This window comes from Diabrotica virgifera, chromosome 7 (genome assembly GCF_917563875.1).
Source record: "Diabrotica virgifera virgifera chromosome 7, PGI_DIABVI_V3a".
NCBI classification, from domain to species: Eukaryota; Metazoa; Arthropoda; class Insecta; order Coleoptera; family Chrysomelidae; genus Diabrotica; species Diabrotica virgifera.
Window position 1 is genome coordinate 44467077 of NC_065449.1, and position 26321 is coordinate 44493397.

Consider the following 26321-nt stretch of genomic DNA (forward strand, 5'->3'; position numbering starts at 1 on the left):
CTGTACAACTTACCTAAAGTATATTTAAAAATAAGCTTTAACAATAATAAATGTTCAACAAAAACATTTTCTTGTGCTCTTATACAGTATATCGGCGTAAATTGGAACCTACTGATAACTTTTTTATTATCAGTTTCACGAAAAAAAAGTTATTCTTTATAAAATACTCTGCATCGTATAGAATCTAAGATTCAACCATGAGACATCAAATTTGATTAATTTAATCAAATACCCAAGTAGGTGGAGGTCAATAAACTAAAAAAGGGGAAGAAGAATATACCTAAATATAACAATAAACATAACCATCGAGTAAAATTGTGTGACGTCACGGGTCGTCTGAATTATTTTTTTTTCACAGAAGATTTTAAATTTGTATTTCTAAGTTATTATAAGTTGTTGAAACGTGAAATTTTGGAAATCTCATTTTTAAACAAAACTGAACATTATTATGTAATAAAAAAATGTGCAAGTTCCTTATTATTATTATATTTATTACTTAATAGAAAATTCCGCTCTTACTCTATGGCCAAACAAGCAAGCATCGAAAAAATGCATAATATTATATTTCTCACATTAATTATTGTCATTCATATAATTTTAGTTTTACCAATTGTAATTAGTTTTTTAGTTAAATACAAGAAGTTTCTGATTATATTACAGTCCATTATATCAAAGTTGTCCACACCCCAAAAGCGTGGAAGGTTTTTTGGGGGTTTGAATAATTTTCAGTTATTTCAAATTATATAATATTATAATCTATTGGGACCGTGCAAGTTCGGAAAAGCGACACCTGGTTTCTACGCTCAGCAACTTTGTTTGCACTTTTAATTATATTGGCCAATTATATTAGTCCTCGTTACTAGATAATTGTCAAGGCCAAAATTCAAAAAATGAGAAGAAAAAATAAGATTCAGGCTGTGTTATTAAAATGTAAACAATAGGGAAACTTGCATAAAATTTTAAATTCGAAAAAATGTTATAAATAGAATATAAATATTTTCCTTTATTCCGCAACGAAGTATACCCAAGCAGGTGGAGGCCAATTAACTAAAGAAGAAGAATATACCTAATTATAACCATAAACGGAACCATATAGTTAAACTGTGTGAGGTCACGGGTCGTTTGAACTATTTTAAAATACAGAAGACTTTAAATTTGTACTTCTAAGTTATTATGAGTTTTTGAAGCGTAAAATTTTGGAAATCTCATTTTTATACAAAACTGATCATTACTATGTAATAAAAAAAATGTGCAAGTTCCCTATTGTACAGTTAAGTCCGCGAGTCTTTACCCGTGCGTCATTAATACCTGGCGAGATAAAACACATACTTTTTATCTAGCATCATTCTCTTCCACGCGTGAAACTCATGACAAACCATCTCCCGTTTGTTATTAAGTAAAAACACATGTTATTTTTATGAACCATCTAGACTCAGTGCATTGAAAAGAGATAGGTACAAAAAAATACGATTCGGTATGTTTTCATATTTTAAGCACAATTTGTTTGACGTTTCTGCTTTGTTTACTTTTGTGACTGTCAGTCAGTTGAATTTTTTGCGGTTTTTGTCGAATTTTTGCGTTTTGAAGTTTCTTTATATTACACAAACAGTTGTTTTCACAACTAATTTTATATTAGGCTTTGAAATTTTAAGGTAGGTAAATAATTATATTTTGGCAATTAATATTTAAAATATACAAAGCTAACGTCATTCACACGTCATAACGTCAAAGTGAATAAAATAACAAAAATAAAATATGTTATTGAATTTTTTTTATAAATTGTTTATTTATTTATTAATCAATAATAATAAAAGAATTTATTAAGCTACTTCAAATATAACTGTAATTCTGCACAAAAATTTTGAAGTAAAACTTACATTTGACATCCTATATATTTGATAACGTCAAATTTTATAATAAAACCCGTAATCAGAACAGTAGCCACTTTCTGTCAGTTGTTGTTGCGTGAAATAGATTTCCGACTTATTTCGTATGCTTTAAATGATGACGCACGGGTAAAGACTCGCGGACTCAACTGTATGTAGTAAATAAATTGGTTATTAAAATGCAGTACTGAAAGCAAAATACAATATGTATATAATTTTAGCAATATATAATTTTTCTTCTTCAATGACAGTAGGTAAGAAATATACGTCAATTTGACAATTTCAATTGACAATATGAATTATTTAAGAAAGTTGCAATATTTCTCCGCTATTTACACACCGCGAATAAAAGAAACCTTAATTTGATCTATTTTGACGTCTATAAAACGGGGAAATCCCCAAGAAAACAGTTTTTCGGGTTTTTGAACGTGGCGCACTTTACGGAAAACTGAAAAATATTAGAACTATAGTATTCGATAAAATACACAAAATAAAAAAAATATAGACCTGTAGCTATATCCAAAAAGATGTATACGCCTTTTTAAAAAAAAAGTAATGAAAAGATTTGAATTCTGGGAGCGAGAATATATTGCCTATCTTAACGGGAGTACCCTCTAAAGTCTAAAGCGAAGCGAAGCAAAAAAATGGCACCCACACACAAATTCCAAACAAGATAAGCTATGTAAAGGGCTATATTTGAAAATCTGTAGTACATGTGGTCCACAGGATACCACCTACTTACCTGGATTTTATATTATTTTTTGAAAGCCCATCGTCAATAATAACCTGCACTTTTTCTCCCTGAATGGTTGGAAAATGTGGCTGATGAATCCTCGCAAAGGCTCCTTCAGGTGGAACCAAAATCTTCTGAGCGTACGATTGCGGGTTAGGAATCTCATTGGTGTATAATTGAGTGGCTAGTTCCTGAATATGAATGAGGACCAACCGAGAATCTTGTACTTCAGTCTTCAATAATTCATTAAGGTTGCTATACAGCTCGTCCCAAATATCACACGGCCTCCACGGTGGTCCTCGTTCAGAAACAAAACTAGTAAAAAACATACAATCCAAAACTCTCGTTGTAAAATCACAGTCTTTTAAATTATGTTCACCTAAATAAGCAGCTTTATGGAACGTTATAACTGGTTTTGGATGAATTCGAATGATTGTGAGACAACTACGGTACCCTTGTAGTAACTGAGCGAACGTCCTCATAAAAATAGCGCGAATTTCTTTATCTAACATGATACACTGAGGAGCGCGAACTGATAACGGTGGAAAGGCGTGGTCTGCGAATGTTAGTTCTGGTTGTAATATCATACTGAGTGCTTCTTGCGTTGTGCTGAGTAATGGTTCTGGAAGAAGCGGAAGAGAGACTCCATCTGGAATGGTGATGGATCCTCCGTCGAGATCTGCTACTATCACGTCCATCTAAAATAATATTTAAATGTTAAACAATGACTATCCAGTAAAGTAAAATAAATATAATCATATAAAACATGCATACATATTAGTTGTTAACAGAATAGTCGAGATACCCAAACCAATCCGAGTTTTTGTCTGGGTATACTGCACAGTATTACTTCTTGTTCCGGTGCCGTATTCTTTTGAAGGTAGGCGATCATCATGAGTACTTGAACTCTGTTCACTGCTATCCCCAAAGGGTGGTTAGACGAGCAATTAAACCATTCTATCTTTATTTTCATATCAAATTGCTCAAAGACCGAGTTGCTCCTGTCGATGAGTCGTTGTAGACCCAATTCGGAATCCGCAATCAACCCCGTATCATCGGCGCGGCGTATCTGATGCTGTTGATATTTACGCCATTCACCTTGACTCGATCCTTGGAATCCTCTAGTGCCTCTGTAAATAGAAACTTGAACTAAAGATTAAATAGTAGGAGTGACAGAACACATCCTTGTCTAACTTCCTTCATAATTTTGTACTTCTGCGGACGTGAACCTTCGATTCTAACTCTGGCGTTTTGGTTCCAGTACGTTCAAAGTTTTTTAGTAGTTTGATGTCTTTCCCATCCAGACGAACTTGTCTAGTCCGTCCGAAAGTCTATGAATCATATAATTATTATTATCTTTCTGTAGGTTGTAGCATTTTTGGACCAGAATTAGTAAACTGAAGAGAAAACTCGCTCGTTCCCGTTCTTGATTCCAGACTGATCATCTCTGATGATTGTCTCGTGCTTTTTATAGATTAGGTTATGTACGACTTTTAATAGGACTTTTACTGCAAGACTTTTAAGGTCTATCAGACGGAACTCGTTACAGTGTTGTGGATTTGGCTTTTTTGGAAGGTAAAGAACCAACAATAAAACAAAATAAAATATTCTTAAGAAATACTCACCATTTCAGCTACTTCTGACTTCAGCGATGAATGAACCCCCATTATAAACGGCGTGGGCGTAGACAAAACTTCCACCAACGGAGCTGGCAATAACGGTATATATACATGAGTATAACGAAACGGATACATCAATGCTATAAGAGCCCTACAAGCTTCAGTTAACCTATTATAACTCTTCGAGTGAAACAGTATCTTGTGCTCAGTCATTATCGCACAGAACAGTTTGAGTACGTTGCTAATGCCCAGTTGCTGAAACAGTAAACTCACGGAAGAGTGAGTTACAGGAAGAGACTGCGATAGAGGAGGTTGTAAAGCTTGGCGGTCTCCTGCTCCTATACTGAATCTAACTTGGGGCCCACCAGGCGGCGGAACTTGAATACAGCCTAATATATTTCCTACTAAAGTTTCAAGTGGCACTGGCATATTTTCTATGTAAACGGAATAAATTATTCCCAGGCAGTTCTGAAATGACAAAAATTTAGGTGTAGCAATCCATAAATTAAGAGAAAAGTATTAGTAACAAAATAAAATACTCAAATATTATATACTCGAATATTGTAAAATCAACTAAATAATATAGTCCAAGCATCGCCCGATGACATGAATATGCCTCAGATTCACAGTTTACTTTAATCGTTATCGACACTCTGCCGATACACTGCCCAACAAAAGAACAAGAGCAACATACAAAGGAAAGCTTCTACCAACAGCTGGAGATAGTATATGATAATGCGTCAAAAAATGACATCAAGATTATAATGGGTGATATGAATGCTAAAATAGGCAAGGAGCCGCAGTTCTATGGCACAATAGGAAAACACTCACTGCACAATGGAACAAGCGAGAATGGGGAGTTTTTGATAAATTTTGCCACCAGTAAAAACATTATAAGTTCCACATGCTTCCCACATAAAGACACACATAAAATGACATGGATTTCACCAGATGGAATCACAACCAATCAAATTGACCATGTGCTGATAGACAAAAGGGCAGCCAGTAGTATCTCCGATGTGAGAACACGACGAGGAGCATGCTGTGGATCAGACCATCTTTTACTACAAACCAAATTTAGATGCAGAGTTAACAGGGAAAGAATCGAAAGACAACAAAGAACAAACAAACTGGACCTGGAAAAACTGAAGATCCAGGAATGTAAAGAGAAGTTCAAACAAGAAGTCGTAAATGAGTTAAGGACGCTAGAACTGCACTCCATGGAGGGCAAATGGAGTAATATCAAAACACTGACAGCAGCAGCGTCCACCCTGGGAAACAAGAAAAGGGAGAGAAGAGGAGCATGGTTTGATGACGAATGCAGACAATCAATAGAGGAAAGAAATGAAGCACACAAAAGGTACATAACAAGAAACACACGGGAAAGAAGAACATTATTTAAAGTCGCAAGACGGAAAGCCGACAAGATATGTAGAAAGAAAAAGAGAGCCTAAGGAAATAGACAAATAGAAAAAATGGAAAAAAATTTCGAAAACAACGAAATTAGAGGGGCATACGAATACTTAAAAAAGACAAGAAGTGGCTATAAACCTCAAACAAGTCTATGTAAAGATGAAAGAGGGCAAATAATCAGTGACCAACAGAAAGTCACAGAAACCTGGAAGCATTATTTTCAGACCCTACTTGGAACACAAGTAGACATGGAAGATGAAATGGGTATGAACTATGTAGAAGAGAATGAAGTAGATGATGGAGTAGAAGCTCCAACTATAGAGCAAGCTCTCGAAGCTATTAAGGCCCAGAAAAACAATAAAGCTCCGGGAGTTGACGAAATACCAGCAGAACTGTATAAGGTAGGTGGCGACCATTTAGCAAGTCACATCCACGCGCTCATCAAAGACATATAGCAAGAAGAGAAAATACCCAACGACTGGAAGAAAAGTATAGTATGCCCGATCTACAAAAAAGGAGACAAACTCCAGTGCAAAAACTACAGTGGAATCTCTCTACTATGTACAAGCCGACAAGCCAGTGCTGGCGCGTGACCTTGAGCGAAAATACACAGCGACAAATGCAGAATACGAGAAGGTCAGCCGTCACCACTCGCTTGTCGCACGTACAGCATATAAAGTCCTCACGTATATTATAAACCAGCGGCTCCAACCACTAGCAGAAAATACTATGGGAGAGTATCAGACGGGCTTCCGACGGGGAAGATCGACACTGGATCAAATATTTACAGTCAAACAGATCTTAAGCAAATCATGGGAACACGATATTAATGTTCACGTGTTTGTAGACTTCAAACGGGCATACGACTCAGTCAAAAGGAACAAACTATACTATATATTTTCTAAATTGACAATACCACACAAGCTAATAAGACTCATTAAAGCCACAATCGATGAAACTCAGGCATGTGTACGAATAAAAACCACCGGACAGACTTTTTCAAAATTTCGCAGAGACTAAAGCAGGGTGATGGGCTGGCCCCAACATTGTTTAACCTGGCACTGGAGTATGCAGTTAGCCAAATGCAAACTGGACGAGGAAACCTACTGACCAACCGAACGGTTCAACTTAGAGTTAAAAACAAACAAAATTGCTAGGTCTGGAAATTAACACAGAAAAAACAAAAATAATGACTCAGGCGAGAAGAAATATATTCCCACAAAACATTATACACGAAGATGACATTGAAACGGATGGAAAGTTTATATACCTGGGAGTAGAAATATATGCGGACGGATCAGAAGATGGAGAAATACGAAAGAGAATAACGCAGGCAAACAGAGTTTATTTTACCCTCTCCCATATATTTCGGTCTAAAAGTGTCCACCGAAATACAAAGATGAGAATCTATAAAACTTTAATTCGACCAATAGCATGCTATGGCAGTGAATCCTGGGTCCTGAAAGAAACATCCAAAAACAAACTCGACACATTCGAAAGGAAAGTACTGAGGAGAATACTAGGACCTGTGAGGGAAAACGGAATCTTCAGAAGTCGATACGACAACGAACTTTATCAACTTTATAAGGAGGCACCCCTGTCAGACTTCATTAGAATACAAAGATTGCAATGGGCCGGACATGTGATAAGAATGGGAGAGGATAGGCTACCAAAAAGAGCACTGAATGCTAGAATGCAGGGAAAGAGACCGGTTGGAAAGCCAAGAAAGCGCTGGGAAGACACAGTGAACAGCAACGCACAAGCCCTTTTAGGAGTCCGTGTATGAAGAAGAGCAGCCACAAACAAGCAAGGGTGGAGGCAAAAAATAAAGGAGGCCAAGCCTCAATTTGGGCTGTAGTGTCGTAGAAGAAGAAGAAGTTATTGACACTCACTTCATCTTACCTCGTTAGAGGTCGCTAAAGGCATACGTTGGTAGAATATTTAAATATATTTACCAACGAGTCTGTGCGTTTTGGCTCAATTCAGTCTTCTTGCAAAGCCTCTTTGATAACGGGTAAACCTAGAAACACGTGTCAGGAGACTCGAATTGAATCGAAACGAAACCGTGTATTTAAATAAGATAGTGTTACTACAAAAACGTTATAGATTTTTTGAAAATTTTGTACATAATACATTATAATATAGTTTTAAATCATAATATACGAGGAACAATATAGAAATAAGGTTCTCAAAGAGCTCCAGCTGCAGAGAAAGGTGCGAGGCGAAATCCGACAACACCGCTGCGCTCAACTGTTGCCCATTCTATCCCAGCATTTGGGAAATACTGTCTGTGGGCATCTTGCAGACATTGTACTGCATTATCTTTTGCACATTCATTCTAGTCTTATTTTGCTACGTTTTTATATACTTCGCGTGTTCTTTGTCTGTCCAGGAAAAATCTTGTAATTGATTTTAAACATAGTTCCGGACTAGCTAGAGATCTGAAATTTTCAGAATAGCTCAAAACTAGATTACAATGCAATATTCAACATTTTAAGTTTTATCTGGTAAAATTAGTTCTCATTTTTCTCAAAAGATGGCGCTACTAGTTTTCTCTAGATGTCATGTAAAGTTTTCTATTCATTTGTAACAGCTAATAAATATTTAAAATTGCCTCGCTAGTGTGTCTACATAAACAATTCTCAAAATAAATATTTTATTAAAATCATTCTTCTTCCTACTATACAGGGTGTTAGTAAATAAGTATGAAAAATTTTAAGGGCTAATTCTACATGAAAAATTAATACCAGTTTGCTCTATAAACATATGTCCGCAAATGCTTAGTTTCGGAGATACGGGTTGTTGAAATTTTTATTTCAAACTCCCAATTTATTTATTGCTCTAAGACCAGTTGAGCTATGAAAATGAAATTTGGTGAGTTTTAGGAGGTAGTTATTACGAATTTTTTGACATACAACTTAGAATTTTGTATTTATCATTGGCGAGCCTACGGGCAATGGTCTGAATTTTTTTAAAGAAAAAAATAGTACGCCACTGAGATATTTCGAATTAAAAATTATTTTTAAATTCCACGTCTAATTTATGATAAAAACCTTTCTTGCCTTTTTTTCATATGATGCACCGTTTTTATGCAGAAAAATAAAACATCTTGGAGCGTATTTTTCATTTCTTAATACATCATCAAGAACTATCCAATATAATAATACTAAACTAGAACAATAACAGAAAATATTACTAAAAAGATTTCAACTAGGTGCAAAGCTGCAAGAAATGTTTAAAATGATCTCCTTTACAGATAACAGAAGAATTGTATATTCATCATTGGCGCGCGTACGGGTAATGGCCTGAATTTTGTGAAGAAAAAAATAGTACGCCACTGAGATATGTCAAACTAAAAATCATTTTTTTAATTTCTCGTTCAATTTACAGTTTTTAGAAGCCGTTTTTATACAAAAAAATAAAACATATTAACACTTACCAAGTATTTGAGGTAGTTTCCATATGCATAGAAACTTAGTTCAAATAATTTTACGTATTTTTTATGGGAAATAAGCCACAATTTTACTAAAAAATGAATTTATTAACGTTTCGAAGCTTATGTAAAATTATAAAAATGCCACAAGGAAATAGCTTCAGAACAACATTAGTTCAAATACTTTGTAAACGTTAAGATGTTTTATTTTCTGCATAAAAACGGCGCCGCATATGAAAAAAAGACAAGAAAGATTTTTTGTCGTCAATTGAACGAGAAATTCAAAAATGATTTTTAGTTTGACATATCTCAGTGGCGTACTATTTTTTTCTTTAAAAAATTCAGACCATTACCCGTACGCGAGCCAATGATGAATATAAAATTCTTCTGTTATCTGTAAAGGAGATCATTTTAAACATTTCTTGCAGCTTTGCACCTAGTTGAAATGGTATTAGTAATATTTTCTGTTATTGTTCTAGTTTAGTATTATTATATTGGATAGTTCTTGATGATGTATTAAGAAATGAAAAATATGCGCCAAGATGTTTTTTTTCTGCATAAAAACGGTGCATCATATGAAAAAAAGACAAGAAAGGTTTTTTATCATAAATTAGACGTGGAATTTAAAATAATTTCTAATTCGAAATATCTCAGTGGCGTACTATTTTTTTCTTTAAAATAAGTCAGACCATTGCCCGTAGGCGCGCCAATGATGAATACAAAATTCTTAATTGTATGTCATAAAATTCGTAATAACCACCTCCTAAAACTCACCAAATTTCATTTTCATAGCTCAAATGGTCTTAGAGCAATAAATAAATTGTCAGTTTGAAATAAAAATTTCAACACCCCGTATATCCGAAACTAAGCATTTGCGGACATATGTTTATAGAGCAAACTGGTATTAATTTTTTATGTAGAATTAGCCCTTAAAATTTTTCATACTTATTTACTAACACCCTGTATAAATAGGCTCAATGCCTGTTTTACTTCGGTTTTTAGCCTCAATTGACAGTGTCTGGCCATCTTTTCCTCGGTCGTCACAATGATCTTCTTCCACTTGGCGATTTGTCTTTTTGTTTACTAAAATTAAAAATTCTAAAGTTTTTGTGTCAGCAGGTGTTTAAATATATAAAATAGTTAAAATATTTTAACTATTTTAAACAAAGTTTAAATATATAAAAAAGTTTAAATATATAAAAGTGATTAGTGAAAGTGTAGTGTTCAGGAGCAGAAAAAAGAAGGTAAGAAATATAGCTGACATCCATTGTTGAGCCCGTGACTTTATGAAATATTTTGCTCTCCATACATTTTCAAATATGCGTAAAACATTTTCTTTGATTTATTTGAGTGTAAAATGGATTACAAAATTATTTCATGACAGGAATTGAAACAACAAACAGTTTATAATTTTATATTAGGTTTGTTCTAGCATCAGTTTCAAACGGTTTGAAACTATCAGAAGCATGCGCATTTGTTTGATGGCGTTCTAGCACACAAATTACTAGTCTCAAACTACTAGTCGAGTGTTCTAACGAAACAAAATTTTGGTTTTGAAACTTGCTTCAAACAAAAAGAGTTTAAGGATTTTGTTCAAATTTTCAGTATGTGACTTGCGCAGAGGAATTATTTGTTTGAGGTTTATAAATTTTAAATGAAAGTAATATGCTTTGACTATATTACTTAACATTATTTACGTGTATAACATTCATTTTCAATATTTAGCATAAGTCTTGAAAATTTTGATACTTTGAAGAAAAGTGTATTTCTAATCTAAAAACAAACAATTTGACACTGGTATTTACTCCGATAAAAAAGCGTTCTAGCAAAAACAGTTTGTTACCAGTTTGTGGATTGAACATGCGCAGAAAAGCAGTACAATAATCTGGTGTCAAACCATACAAAACTACATGCTAGAACAAACCTAATGTGTCCTATAAATAATAAAAACGTGGTATTATAAAAAGTTATTTTTTATTAAAGTGTAATCATTTTAGATTCGACTTTATTGCAAGTACCATTACATTCTAATATTTAGGTTCTTTGTACACACTGTTTTGACTATTTTTATTAGTTTGTGAGATGTACACTACTGTACCACATTTCTGGAACAAACAAAAACTTATCTTTTAAAACAAAATGTGTCTGCCTATTATGTTATCATTGTCTTTATTGATTGTTGGTATAATTATTAAAATATTTTCAATATATGACTCATAAGGCTCGTATATCGAAAATAATTGCAATGGAAACATTGTTTTGATAAGCCTATTGTTATGGCGATTATAAGAATTGTTATGAAAGGTAATTCCAACCAGATGTGTATGAAATTTGTTAGTCATATTTATGTAGAGTTAAATAAACGTTTTAAAATTTGATTTATTCTTCATAGAATCATTTTGTAAGTTTGGTGCGGGTGCGACTAAAACGGCCTACACGCATCCCAACCCGACCAGCCAAACGAAGTACCACAAGGAGTACTCTCGCTAGAACTCTTCAACATATATACTAATGAGCAACCGATCCGTAATGCGTCAAAAACATTTATATATGCTGATGATCGTGTAACTGTCTATCAATCTAGTAGTCTTCTAGATATAGAAGAACATCTTACGGACCAACTTGAATTGTTATCAACATACTACAGGAAAAATCTGCTGCACTCAAATGCACAAAAACACAAATTACTCTCTTCCATCTCGACAACAGGGAAGCTACAAAAATATTGAAACCACTAAAGCTAAGACCTAAGCTACAGCTAATGTGCTACTAAGACTAACATCATACAGATAAGGGGCTAACCAAAGTGTGCTATGAACAACAGCGCTAGCACTTTGACTATTAACAGCAGAATACGCCTGTCCCGTTTACAACTTAAAATAAAAATCAAACATAGCACAGTAAACTTTTTTAAAGTTGTTTTAAGTTAAACGGTAAGATTTTTGCGCAATGTAGTTCATACACGAAATAAAAAAAATAGGAATGTTCACGGTATATAAATGATCGAGTATGCTCAGAATATACCTACATATATTGTCAATATTGTCAAGATGTAAAACCAAAAAAAGCGTGTAAACCCTAATTAAATTAACAACATTTAAAAACTTACCCTAAATGTTTCTATATAATCTAATCTTGACACAAGCACCAAACACTTTGGTGCATACATTATACTATGATGGGAAATTGCCGGAATTGCTCTAACTAATGGAGATTCTCCTTCTACTGCATCTTCCTCCTAAAAGTAGAAACCATAAATTATGGTTAACCATATTCACTCTTACTAAACGGTAGTCATACCTCATCGACTGGCTTGCTCGGTGTAATGGAAACAGTCTCATTAAAACACAAACAAGCGCAGTAGTGCCTGTTTGCGTCTATATCTGTAAGTACAGATACGAAGAACTTCGGTTCTTGTTTTTCCGATGATAATACCCATCCCTGAGGCTGGCAAAACTAATGAGAAAAATTATATTAGACATAATATTATATATTGAATTAATTTTTTTTATAAATTACATTAAACTATCACTAAAACTGCTCTTTATTTATTTATTAAGGTGGTACCATACCCAATGAACACCTATTGTTGGTATATTGTTCTTAATAATCGCCCTATTTCGATTAAATTGTCACAGACAGTGGGAAATGACCCCAAAAAGATGTTGACAAAAAGTGATCAGAAGCAATAATAATCCGTATAATTAAAAAGAACATTCCAGTCAAAGACTATTCGTATGTTAGCTAAAGCCCCATGGTACGTGTCAAACCAAATTCTTCATGCAGACCTCAGCATTCCTTTCATCAATAAGGTGATCTCTGACCACTCCATAAGATACATGAATCACAGCGCAAACCATCCAAACCATCTCATAGACCAGTGGTTTCCAACCTTTTTCCCATGATCACCCCCTTAGACAGGTTTCACCAGTTGTGAATACTATAATCGCCCCCCCCCCCTTTAAAATATATAATTAGTAATTAGTAATTAGTTAATTTCTCCCTTGGGCCTGGTGTCCCTCACATAATTTCTTTGTCTGGCTCAATGTTGGTTAATAGCAACCTCAAATCCCCTCTTTCTATTATGTCGGGCCTATTTCTTTGTTTGTTTTTCAATATACATACAGAACTAAAACCTTTCTCAACTAGATATGTTGTGGGGAATGCTAATAATAATAATTTGATTGCATTCCACAAGATTGGATACACTTTTTTTATCCGCGGACCAAAATCTTTCATACCCATACTCCCGAAACAGACTTTCACAAGGACATGGTGTCGAAACTTCCACGCTGAAAGGATCTATAAACCAAGCTGGCATTTTTAGATTAGTCAAATCTTGCAATCGGGACTGCAGATCTTCTTTCAATGTTTGAAGATGGAGGCAATATGTTTGAAGATTCTCAGACTCACCACAAGAAGGTTTCAAGTTCTGGAATTTGGTCAGATCTCTTTTCTGTATAGTTTCTTCAAAAATAGATAGTTTGTCAATGAATGCTCCGATTGCTCCCCTCGCTTTGGCCATATTTATGTTCTTCCCTTGTAGTTGCAGGTTCATTTCATTTAATTTTTCAAAATATCTGATAAGTAAGCGATGTCATTTCGCTTCTCCTGTAATGCTATACTCAGTGTGAGGTCAGTAGTATTAAGAAATTCAATAACAGTATCCATGAGACTGAAGAACCGCGGTAAGCAATTATCTTTAGAATGCCAGCGGACTTCCGCATGTAGTAGCAATGTATTAAATGTCATCATTTTCTTCACAGAGTGTACGAAATATTTGATCATTCTTCGGTTTTGCTTTAATTTGATTTACCGCATCTATGATAAGACGACCACAACTTCGGCAGTTCGCTTTCTGTTTGAGTTAGATCGGCAGGGTCGGTACCTACTCTCATCATACTTATTATTCCACTTCTATATATTTCTCTTTTGTGCGGATGTTTGCACAATACGAAATCTCGAATAAATTTATTATAATGTATAACTTTACTTACCTATAGAATTAAATTGTATCATGCTTCATAGCCCTCTGTTACTAAACGAGATGTTTGTGTTATTATTACCTGCATTAGTATATATATTTGCTTTTTAACTTTTTATTATCCTATGAATATCCGATCGAAAGTATTGTATTTTTTTTTCTTAATTGCCCATTTCTCGTTTCTCGAATACTAATCGCCCCCCCCTTATGGCCCCTTTTCTCTATCGCCCCCTTCGCTCTATCACCCCCCAGAAAACCTCAAAACGCCCCCGGTTGGGAATCACTGTCATAGACGAATTATTCAACTCTCCACTGATTGACAAACGCCACACATTGAAGACCTTGGCCAGAAGACCTAGCTGCTAGGTTAATTCCAGAGAGTCGTCAATGGATGACACCTGCCACAAGCCAAGAACTTACATCATATTTACTTATTACTTTATTAAAGTAGATTGTAAATTGTAAATGAATAAATAAATAAAAAAATATTGAAAAAGATGTTTATAATGATAAAATGATTTCCTTATAAAATTTATAGGATTGACAAACATGTTGTAGAAGAAAGACAAATATTGTTTATATAAATGGACAGAAACTTCAAAGTTTCCAAATAAATCAAGGCATGATACAAGGAGACTGTTTATTGATTAAACTATTCAATTAGTTTTATAAAATTTAATTGCAGAACATCCTCCTCCTCTGCGGAATAAACTTTTGATAGCATCTATGCAATTTGCATAGATGAAAAAACACCAAATGGTGCTATCCACACAGACTGAGAAATACAAAGACGCCATATGGTGGCTTCTGCAGCAAAAGAGTTAAAGAACGCTGATGCACCTATAATTGAGGCTATCAGAGCAATAGTGGTCTAAGCCCAAAAACGAAGTTTTGAGGTAATTGCAATGTTTGCGTTCGTATTTCCATTATGTTTATGGAATGGCGCTACAAATTATGTAGCGCCATCTAGCCAAATATAGAGATAGGTTGTGTAGGTCCCTACTAATCCGAAGATTTAACGTTGCTGCTTTTATTGATATAAAGCTAAAAATGCTCAATTTGTGGCTTAGGTCACTGTTGCTTTGAGGGTCTCAATTATTGTAGCTAGACCTCTGAAATTACTACTGAATTTCTAAAAATAGTTTAAAACAAAATGTATATTACCCATTCTATTCCTTCAATAAAGGGAGTGTCTGACCAATCCTTTTCAGGAAATCTTTGTAAAATTAAACCATTACTAATGCCACTTCCTAAAAAAACAATTATAATTGGTATATGTTCAATATTTAAGAAAGCGTTTTCAATATCTTATGGTAATACTAGCACATAAATAACAACTATCATACTAACTTGTCCCATAGGGACTCTTGTAATAAGAAGTAATCCCCAAATGAACTATTCTGAAATATGTCTTAGAAAAAAAATAATTGTAACTAAGACAATTTTAAAATGTTTGGTTAAATATTTAAGCTGTCAATATATTGCTTCTACAGGGTGTCCAGAAACTCTCCTGATAAACGAAGACTGGAGATTCTTCAGATAATTTAAAGACAATTTAACCCAATTCACCTAGTCTTATAATGCTTCCTAAGAGAGCTAGATCTCTTTGAAGATGGCGCCGTGTAATTGGTTTTTAATGCCTCCAGAACGCTATCTTCGAGAGATAAATCGATTCCATCAATTGCGAATTTCTAAGTACCGGTGCCATAGGTGTCCGTTTTGTGTAGGACAACGGATATTTTATCGCATAACTTTTTTGTCTTTAACTTTTACGCATTGTTGACACTGGAATATTAATTTGTGAGGTATTCTAATACTAACAGCCACTCTTGCTTTAAATCGGTAGGACACACCGTTGTCTAGAAAAATCGATTTGAAAATTTTTCCTTTTTTGAATTTGAAAAAACTAAGTATATCTTTCTAAAACAAAAAACAATACATTTTTTAAATAAAAAAAATCTACCGATTTGTTTGTATCAATCTACCGATCTCGTATAGGTTGGCAACGCTGGGTAGGTAATCTGTGACTATAGCCAATCAAACACAAGCCGATGTCTGATCTATTTCTTTATTAAATTTGGTTTTGTGATTATTTCATTCATAGGAGATTCTGACCAATAGAAAGCTACATAAATCTAAATTAAATCGATAATTTTTGATAAGTTCCCGTCGTCAAGTATATTACGTCAGATGCCCTTCGTTGCTACGAAAAAATGCATTCAGTGACATTAATGACAATTAATGTTTTAAAAATTATAAAAGTGATTACTTTCAACCGCCAAATTAATATTTATAACAACTGTGTGTTTAATTGTACTAATTTGTACTTACATAAATAAATTACAATAAAATTTTGGTGTTGAACAGTTTTATTCATGAAATAATCACAACAAATTTCACTCGATCTCTAAAATTAATATAGAATTTTAGAGCTCTTGTGCAATTACTACTGATTATTTCATTCATAGGAGATTCTGACCAATAGAAAGCTACAGAAATCTAAATTAAATTGATAATTTTTGATAATTGCTCGTCGTCAAGTATATTACGTCAGATGCCCTTCGTTGCTATGAAAAAATACATTCAGTGAGATTAATGGCAATTAATGTTTTAAAAATTATAAAAGTGATGACTTTCAAGCGTCAAATATTTATAACAACTGTGCAGTGGCGGCTCGTCAGAGGAGGCAAGGGAGGTTTAGCCTCCCCATAAATTTTTTACACACGCTACACTGTTTTGTTTATCTTGAATCGCGAAAAACAACAAGCACTCTCACTATTATACAACGTGTAAATTCCATATTATCACTAAATATCCATACGCACGGAGCATTAGCATTAGAACGCATGATTGCGCCACAGTTTTTTTATTATTATTGTAGGCAGGACCCTGGGTTATCCCGAGATGCATGAACGGAGCCGAGAAGTGGGCTAGCCTCCGTTGCTAATGCTCCGCGCAGCGCAGCAGGCATTTAAGGAGACCCGGTCTCCTAACAGTGGCATCTACGGTGGCATGACACGCTGCCCGGAGATTTACCAACGGAGGCTAACTAGCTTCTCGGCTCCGTTGCCGTTGCGTGCATCTCGGGACAATGAATTTTAGGGTCCTGATTAAAAATAATGAAAAAGCTAAAAGTGCGAATTTTGTTATGAAATTTGGTATTTGGGGTTAGAATAATATTTGGAATAACTTGTTTAAATAACTTTTTTCGATATTTGTAACGCAAAGAAAAATATCGGTAATTTATCATGTTTTTGGATTCGCAGTAAGCCGCGTTTATAATTAAAAAAATTCAACTATTTATAATGGGAAATAAGCCACAATTTTACCAAAAAAAGATTTGTGTAAATTTGGTAAAATTGTGGCTTATTTCTCATTATAAATAGTTGATTATAAAAATGCCACAAGGAAATAGCTTCAGAACAACATTAAAAAAATTCAGTTGAGTATCTTAAAAAATGTGAACCTTCAACCTGTATGGACTGCAAAACTTCAAATCTGTATTTATTTTGATATGCATATCTACTTACAAAGATGGAATTGACACAAACTGTGGTATTAAACTTTTACAATTATTAGACTAATTATTTTTAAAATGATATGATATTATGAAATTATGAATTATGATGATAATTATTATGAAGTAAATAAAAAATGGGGCCTTACATTACATTTTTTGCTAGTGCAAATTTGTCTAGATATTTTAGAGTTAGGTATAGCCTCCCCTATTGTTAAAACCACGAGCCGCCACTGCAACTGTGTGTTTAATTGTACTAATTTGTACTTACATAAATAAATTACAATAACATTTTGGTTTTGAACAGTTTTATTCATGAAATAATCGCAACAAATTGCACTCGATCTCTAAAATTAATATAGAATTTTTGCCCTCGTGACACTTTGACATAATTTCACTTCCCTTCGGCTCGTGAAATTAAAACTGTCAAAGTGTCACTCGGGGAAAATTCAATAATTTTAAAGCTCTTGTGCAATTACTACTGATAATTCGCTGTGCGCCAATGAGTAGAGGGAATTTGACAGTTTTCGCAAGCCCTGTTAGTGGCAGTTTTGTGCATTGAATTTGAACAATTTTACAAGAAAAGTATAAGTTTCAAACCGCGAGAGAGCGCTACCGACGAAACTCACAGTCAATAAAAACAGAGGTAACCTCTAAATTTCACATAAACTTCTTCTTTTTCTCAATGGCCTCTTGCGTCTTACAATTCGCACTCATCCAGTCGCACGAATTTATATATTAAATATTATAATTATAATGAATGAAATAAAAAAACATAATTAATTTTTAAGGGAAAATGAAAATGTAGTATGTCAAAGTGTGTAAATAATTTTATTTCCTTAGCTGAGCGCTTTCGACATAAACGTCATCATCGGAGCTAATGCTAAAATAAAAAAAGAGATCTTGTAAGAACAAGAAGTACAAAACTCTTTTTTTACTTACGTCAAATACTAAAAAAGTACCGCTACATAGAGGTGTAAAAAAGTGCATCTTAGGAATGTACATTTGATTTTTAAATTTTGAATGCTAACTTAGTCCTCCGTACAACAGCAAACAGCAAAAAAACAGAAAGAAACGGCCACATACACGTTGCACAAAAACATATAAACTTTTTTCATGGTCCGGGTGTCGATATCACCCGTCCATCCTTGGCCTAGTAACAACAGCTGACTGAAAACTTATCAGTCTTTCAACTATAATTAATTTTACTATTAATTATGTGCATTCGTTCAGTAATCAGGTTACAATAACATTTCAGTTCATAATTTGTTATTTTCTAGATAAAGATCTATTTTTCTCGTTTTGTATATTTCACTTACACCAGTAAGGGAACCGGATATCTTAAAAGCCATTAAACTTCATCTTGCTTATCTACACGACCAACCAGCTTCAGTGTTTTACGATGGATTTACCAATACAAGCGTTAAACTCTTTTTGGCTTCCGAGGGACTTTCCACTAAGACTGAAGATCTACGACGAATTCTGCTGGAATTTAATAATGCCTATGGGATTGGTCCAGATGAGGTGGAAGCTGATCTTGATGCTTACAGATCCTTTCTCACTTCTGAAAGAATTATTCACCTGCAAAAATCAAGGGAATGTCACCGAAATTACTATTCCGCTGCCTCTCCAAAACGAAATTTTTAAACATCACGACGTGTTCTGAGGGACTAGAATCCTCAAATTGTTTTAGTGATAACAACTTTAGCATGGTTCTGATTAATATTCGTTCTATAAGATACAAAACATGAATTATTTTTGTTCCTAGAGGAATTAGGATTTCCCCTGGTAGTTGCGGTTACAGAGCACTGGCTTGAAGTCAACGAGCCTTTTTTTGTAGAAAAATACACCACAATGGCTAGGTATGATCGTCCAAGCTCAGCTTACGGAGGCACCCTAATTCTATCTACGAGCAATGATTTTTCTTCGGTAACAAAATATGACTTTCTGCTAAGTGAAGCCTTCTTTGAGTTTTCGTTAATTTACAATAAGAATCTTAATCTTTATATTATTTGCATTTATAGATCACCTAACTCTTCCGTGGAACTATTTTTTCAGAACCTGCTAAATTTGTTAGATGACCTGCCCCATAAAAGTAGAAAAATTTTATGCGGGGACTTTAACATTGATTATGCTGCTGCTAGTGCTACACAAATATCCTTGGTCAACATATTTGAATCGTATGGTCTAACAATGCACGTTGATTCTCCTACAAGGATTACAAAAACTTCATCTACCATAATTGATTATACTGTCTCAGATTTTTCACCCCTTGACGTCCACTCTACAATTATTAATGCTGGACTATCTGATCATGAAGCAGTTTATACGAAGTTTAATATCTTGAGCAAACCCTCCTCGAAAACCCGATGTTTAGGCAGGATTTTTTCCACCCGGAACTTTCGTAATTTCCAAAATTTATGCTTAACCTCTGAGTGGCACTTTCCTGCTATGGACGTGGATAATAATTTCAGTGCTTTTTTGGATAAGCTTGTCTGTATCTTCAATAAAGCATTTCCTTTAATTGCAATTAAGCCAAAACATCGCAAACCCTGGACTACTAAAGGTATCCGAATATCTTCCAAGAATATGCGTTCTCTTCTCTATATCAGGAAATTTACTACCAACGTTTCTATCACTGAATATATCACCAAGTACAGGGCAACCTATCTTAAACTTATAAAATCAGCTAAAAAAGACTACTACCATAACCGTTTGGGAAGCTCAAAAAGTGTTGCAAAAGAAACTTGGTCCATAATAAACGATCTTCGAAATAAAACCCACACTGCTAAAACAATTTCCCTTCCAGACCCTGAAAATCTAAATGAATACTTTGTTAATGTGAGTAAAAATATTACATCAACTATTTTGCCACAACAAGATCCCATTGCTTATCTCCCTAATTCAAGAAAGGTCTCGAATGCATTCTTTATAAAACCAGTCGATAAATCTGAACTGATCCAAACAATCAATAGTATCAAAAGCAAATCCTCCTGTAGTACTGATGGTCTATCGATAAAAATTTTTTCTAATCTCCCAGAAAATGTGTTAGAAGTCCTCATCTCACTAATTAATGATTCCTTTGAGAAAGGTAAATTTCCAGAGTGCCTGAAGACAGCCATCATTATTCCTCTTCATAAGGGTGGTGAAATATCTAATACCTGCAATTATAGACCTATTGCACTACTACCGGTACTCTCCAAAATTATTGAGAGACTCATAAAAGCCCGACTTATGTCCTTTCTAGTTGAAAACAACATTTTATCACAAAATCAGTTCGGCTTTTTAAATAATAAATGCACCACTGATGCCATCTTTTCTGTACTACATGAGGTTTATCAAGCACTGAACAATAATCTTCACACTGCCACCGTTTTTTGTGACTACGCCAAAGCTTTTGATTGTGTAAATCATAACATTTTGATAACAAAACTAAATTTCTACGGAAGTCGAGGTATTTCTTTAGATTGGTTCCAATCTTACTTGGATGATAGGAAACAACTGGTTAGAGCAAATGATACAGACTCTAGTCTCAAAAACATTGTATGTGGGGTACCTCAAGGTTCAGTATTGGGTCCTCTACTTTTCCTTGTCTTTATTAATGACATCACTAGTTTAAAAATCGATGGAAAAATCTTTCTTTTTGCTGATGATACCAGTATCACTTGGAGCAACTCAAATATTGCAACTCTTCATGCTACTATAACTTCTGATCTACTTACAATAAAAACCTGGTCTGACTCTAATTTACTCTCGTTTAACGTAGATAAAACAGTAGCATTGTCTTATAAAGGAGTCCTTCAACCCTTACCTCTTAATAACAGCCAGATCAGTACCGTTGATTCTGTGAAATTTCTTGGTATTTTTTTAGACAGCAATCTTAAATGGTCCCACCATATCGATTTGTTAAGGAAGAAACTATCCTCAGCTTGCTATGCTATAAGATCTGTTTCGAATGAACTCAATTTAGCATCTTCCAAAATAACATATTTTTCTTTGTTCGAGTCACATCTTCGTTATGGTCTTCCTTTTTGGGGTTCTGGTACAGCTGCCCAATTCGATGTTATTTTCAAATTACAAAAAAGAGCAATTAGATATCTGTTTGGCCTCAGAAGAACAACACATTGCAGAAGTTACTTCAAAGATCACAGAATTTTAACCCTTCCATCTTTGTATATTTTAGAAACTGTTTGCTTAATTCGTAAACATCTACATGTCTTTCCACCAAGACCTAATCATGACTACTTCACGAGAAATTCTACGTTTGACGTTTATATGCCGACCCCGTCCTCTGAATTAGTAAAGAAATCTATATTATATTCCGCAAAAAAACTTTACAACCATCTCCCTCTACAACTTAAATCTGCAGCATCTTTCCCCAAATTCCGTAAACTGACAAAAGCCTACCTATCTGAAAGACCATATTATTCAGTAGAAGATTTTCTTAATCAATAACTAAGAAATTACAGTACCCTTTGCACAAGTAGTATTTTTATTATCATTTTTTTTGTCTATATTTGGGTCTAATTTTTCATGACAATAAAGCATATTTCTATTCTATTCTATACCAATTTTAAGAAAAGTAAAAGTTTCAAACCGCGAGAGAGCGCTACTGTAGATAGTCATTTTGGTTCTTTTACTAATAATTTTGACATCATCAATCTTTTATTAGCATGGTATGTAGAATTCCCGCTGGAAATAGGTGCATTATTTTCGCTACTTACAGAGTTCTTCTGATTGATTTCTGTGCCCAGATATGTGAAGGCATCCACACGTTCCATAGTATCGTTGTCTATTGTGATATAATTTTCATTGTCAGGTGTTCTTTTGACGTTCATATATTTCATTTTTGCTTCGTTTATTTTAAGCCCCCTTTTTCTTGCTTCAGGGTCAATTTCTTTGAACGCTTCCATTAGTCGTGGCTTATTCCTACTGCTGATAGCTACATCAGCTGCATATGCAGTAATTTGTACTGTTTTGGTGTTTATGTGGCCGGTTACATTGACTTTTCTGATGACTGACTCAAGAACTAGGTTGATAGAGCGTAGAAGGCGGTAGAAGATCAGTAGACCGTCCCAGACAAAGATGGAAATAGTCAAGGCTGCTTGCAGAATTATTTCCATATTTGAAACAACAATGTGAATTATTTTATTTCACCTTAAAATTCGTGAAATCCAATCACTGAGAGAAAAATATAATACCATTTTTATACTTTTTAAATAATTGTTTATTTGCGGCTCGCGAAAAATTTTAAATTTTGAAAAATGGCTCGGTCTATCAAGGAACTTGGCCACCCCTGGTATAGAGTGTAGTTCAGATCTCTTGTTTTGGTAATAAAAATTAGCGTTTTATTTTAAAAACAATATTTTTTATTATTAAAAACAATATTTTTTATTATTAAAAACAAATTTTTCTCTTTTTATAGTTCCGCTTCAGATTCAACTTTAGTATTTTTCATATGAAAACCACTCATTTTTTACTGGCACCAACTGGTATGCGTAAAAATCTACACTACCTTTTTGCCTTGCCAGCATAGGCATGCCAATTACTCGCAAATGTGTTTTGTGCATGGCAGTTACCGGCTTTCCAGCTACTTTCCTAATTTACAGGCACGTGTGTACCCGGCTATATGGATGTTGGTGTACTGTAGTTTTAGAACTATTAAGTTCATCCGTCACTTCACGGATTGTTTTAATGTGGCAATAATTTTGAATCACCAACTCACAAATTTTTGAATTTGTAGAGACACCACTTATAATTTTATTGAAATAATACATATATTTATTTATTTTGACAGCAAATTAACTGTAGAGTATAGTGTCGTTGTTGGATTATCTAGCAGCTCTAGCATTGTTTTTAGCAGTTTCAAATTGTTCCATTATTTAGTTGTCACAAATTTTTACATTATTTTGATGATCCTTAAGATATTAATAAGTTATATGCATGATTATTTATAATTTAAAATATTGATTATTTAGCATTATTATTGTAATTATTAAAAATAATAAATTAACAATCAATTAACACCTGAATTTGTTATATATTTTAATTTGTCCCATTATATACCTAGTTGTTAGTGCTTGTAAATCAGATTTTACTTTTCTCAGTGTTTGTGATAGATCAACTTCCGAACTTTCAATTTCAGCAAAAGTTGTGATCAAGCGAAGGAGGTACATATAAGAATAGAAAAAGCAAGAGCGTCGTTCACTAGCATAGAGTAAATTTTTACCTCTAACAGCCTCACCCTTCCTATCAAAATCTGACTTCACACATGTGATGTATTTCTGGTTTTTTTATATGGAATGGTTGCATGGATAATGACCACATCATTAATGAAAAAAGTATAGTCCGTTCTTTAACGGTAAAATATTGCAAAACCTCTAAATTTTAAAGAACCGTATGGATTGACATGAAATTTGGCATACACATAGCTAACAAGTCAAAGAAAAAAAGTGATATTGTGCCGTTATGTGCTTTTGCCCTGGGGGTGGTTTTCACCCCCTCTGGGGGTGAAAAAATATTCGTCCAAAGAAAGTCAGGAAATGGATAAAATGGCTAATTTTAAGTAACTTTTGTTCTATAGAGATTTTTCACTAAGTCAATACTTTTCGAGTTATTTGGCAGTGAATATGTTAATTTTTTCAACAAGATAAGCACGCTTTTAGACGGTTTTTCGCAAATAACTCAAATAGTAAGAATTTTGTCGAAAAAACATTCATAACAAAAATAGAGCCTGTAAAAAATTTAAAAAAATAGTGTATATATCACGTCTCTACACCTAGTAGAAGCAGAGTTATAGGTAATGAAAAATAGGTTCATATTCGTCAAATTCCAAATGGAATTCTTTAACGTGAAATAACCAAAAATGAAGTACATTTCGGGGAAAACTCATTACAACTTATTTAAAGTGTTTAAAAAAAGCTTCATTTTGTTTTATAAAAAAAAATTTCTAGCATCAAAATTAAACAAGTTACGCTCAAAATAATGTTAGTCCCTTTTGGTTTTGGTAAAAAAATCAAGAAAATCACCCCCTAATTAGTATCTTAAATGAACTTAATCGTTACGACTTCACAAGTTTCTTGACTCGCGTATATATTGTTTATATGATCTGTAAGTTTCATCGGTTGAAAGTCCTTATTATTGAAAGGGCTGTAGTTAAAAGGGGTTGAACGAGTCACTGATCACGAATGTATGCAACTTTAGCAACACCAAATCTTAATTAATTTTTGTCTAACAGAAAAACAAAAAAATACATGATATTCAGAAAAGCAAATCTGACTTTTTTGTTTTTCGAGATTTTTGGTATCTCTAACAATTTTTAAGTTATTTTGAAAAAAAAACATATTTTTCACAATTTAAATTTTTAAAAATTTTACTTTGAAACCAAATTTTTTCAAAAATAAGCACTGTGAATCGATGAAACTTACAGATTATAGAAACACAATATAAGTAAAATAATTTGTGGAGCGGCAACGATTAATTTCATTTAAGTTGCTAATTAGGGGGTGGTCTTCCCGATTTTTTTTTGCAAAAACAAAAGGGACCAACTTTATTTTGAGCGTAACTTACTTTAATTTAATGCTAGAAACTTTTTGTAAAAACAGGAATAAAGATTTTTTTAAACACTTTAAAATAGTTATAATGGGTTTTCCCCAAAAAGTGTTTAATTTTTTGAATATTTGACGTCGAAATATATTTGAAATTTGGTGAATATTAATCTATTTTTCATTGGCGACAACTCTGGTTCTACGAGATCCAGAGACCTAACGCGTACACCATTTTTTTTTTTACTTTTTTATAGGCTATATTTTTGCTAAGAACGTCTTTTTCGATAAAATACTTACTTTTTGAGTTATTTGCAAAAAACCGTCTAAAAATGTGGTTATTTTGTTGAAAAATTAACATATTCACTCGCAAATAACTCGAAAAGTGTTGAATTGGCGAAAAAGCTCTATAGAACAAAAGTTACTTAAAATTAGTCAGTTTACCCATTTTCGGACTTATTTTGGACATATATTTTTTCACCCCCAAGAGGGGGTGAAAGTCACCCCCAGAACAAAAGCACACATCGGCACAATATCACTTTTTTTCTTTGACATGTAAGCTATACGTATGCCAAATTTCATGTCAATTAAAGCGGTTCTTTAAAATTCAGAGCAAAAACCGTGAAAGAATGGACTAGTAGTGGCCTTCGAAATGTGGACTTACCAATTTATATTATGCATATCTTGGGCCAAGCATATGAGCAACAAGAAAGTACTATGTCAGATAGGTATGAAGAGAGAGGTAGGAATAACTATAATGAAAAGAAATTTTAAATATTTGGGTCACTTTATAAGGCACAGTAAATATAGAGTATCTCAGCTAATTATCCAAGGGAAAATAGACAGCAGAAGGGGTCCAGGGAGGAGGAAACACTTGTTGCTCCAAAACTTGCAACAATGGTTCAGAATGTCATTTGCCGAATGATTTAGATCTGCAGTAAACAATGCCAGAATAGCCATCTTAATTGCCAAAATTCGAAACAGACACGGCATGTGAAAAACAAGAAGTGGAAGAAATGCAAAAAAAATTAGTTGGTATATTCCGTTGCTAAGTGTCTTTTCAGGTTTGTTTTTCTTCTTAAGGAGGGGGTATGGTTTGAAATCAACATATCAGGCACATTTTCGTGAATTTTTTTCGAAGCTATGGTAGAATTATTTTATTTTTAAATTAAATAAACATATTAAGTAAAAT

General features: G+C 33.8%; 1 protein-coding gene across 2 annotated transcripts in view; it reads right to left on the minus strand.

Moving 5' to 3' along the window:
- The window catches only part of LOC114335209 (myotubularin-related protein 13), an 89449-nt gene that overhangs the window by 59400 nt on the left and 3728 nt on the right, over positions 1 to 26321 (minus strand). For both annotated transcript variants that reach the window (XM_028285406.2, XM_028285405.2), the window contains exons 2-6: positions 15233 to 15318; positions 12385 to 12540; positions 12194 to 12322; positions 4245 to 4706; positions 2629 to 3317 (exon numbers count right to left, since the gene is read on the minus strand). In XM_028285406.2, coding sequence (XP_028141207.2) covers positions 2629 to 3317; positions 4245 to 4706; positions 12194 to 12322; positions 12385 to 12540; positions 15233 to 15318 — 1522 coding nt within the window. The remainder of the gene's footprint in view (positions 1 to 2628; positions 3318 to 4244; positions 4707 to 12193; positions 12323 to 12384; positions 12541 to 15232; positions 15319 to 26321) is intronic.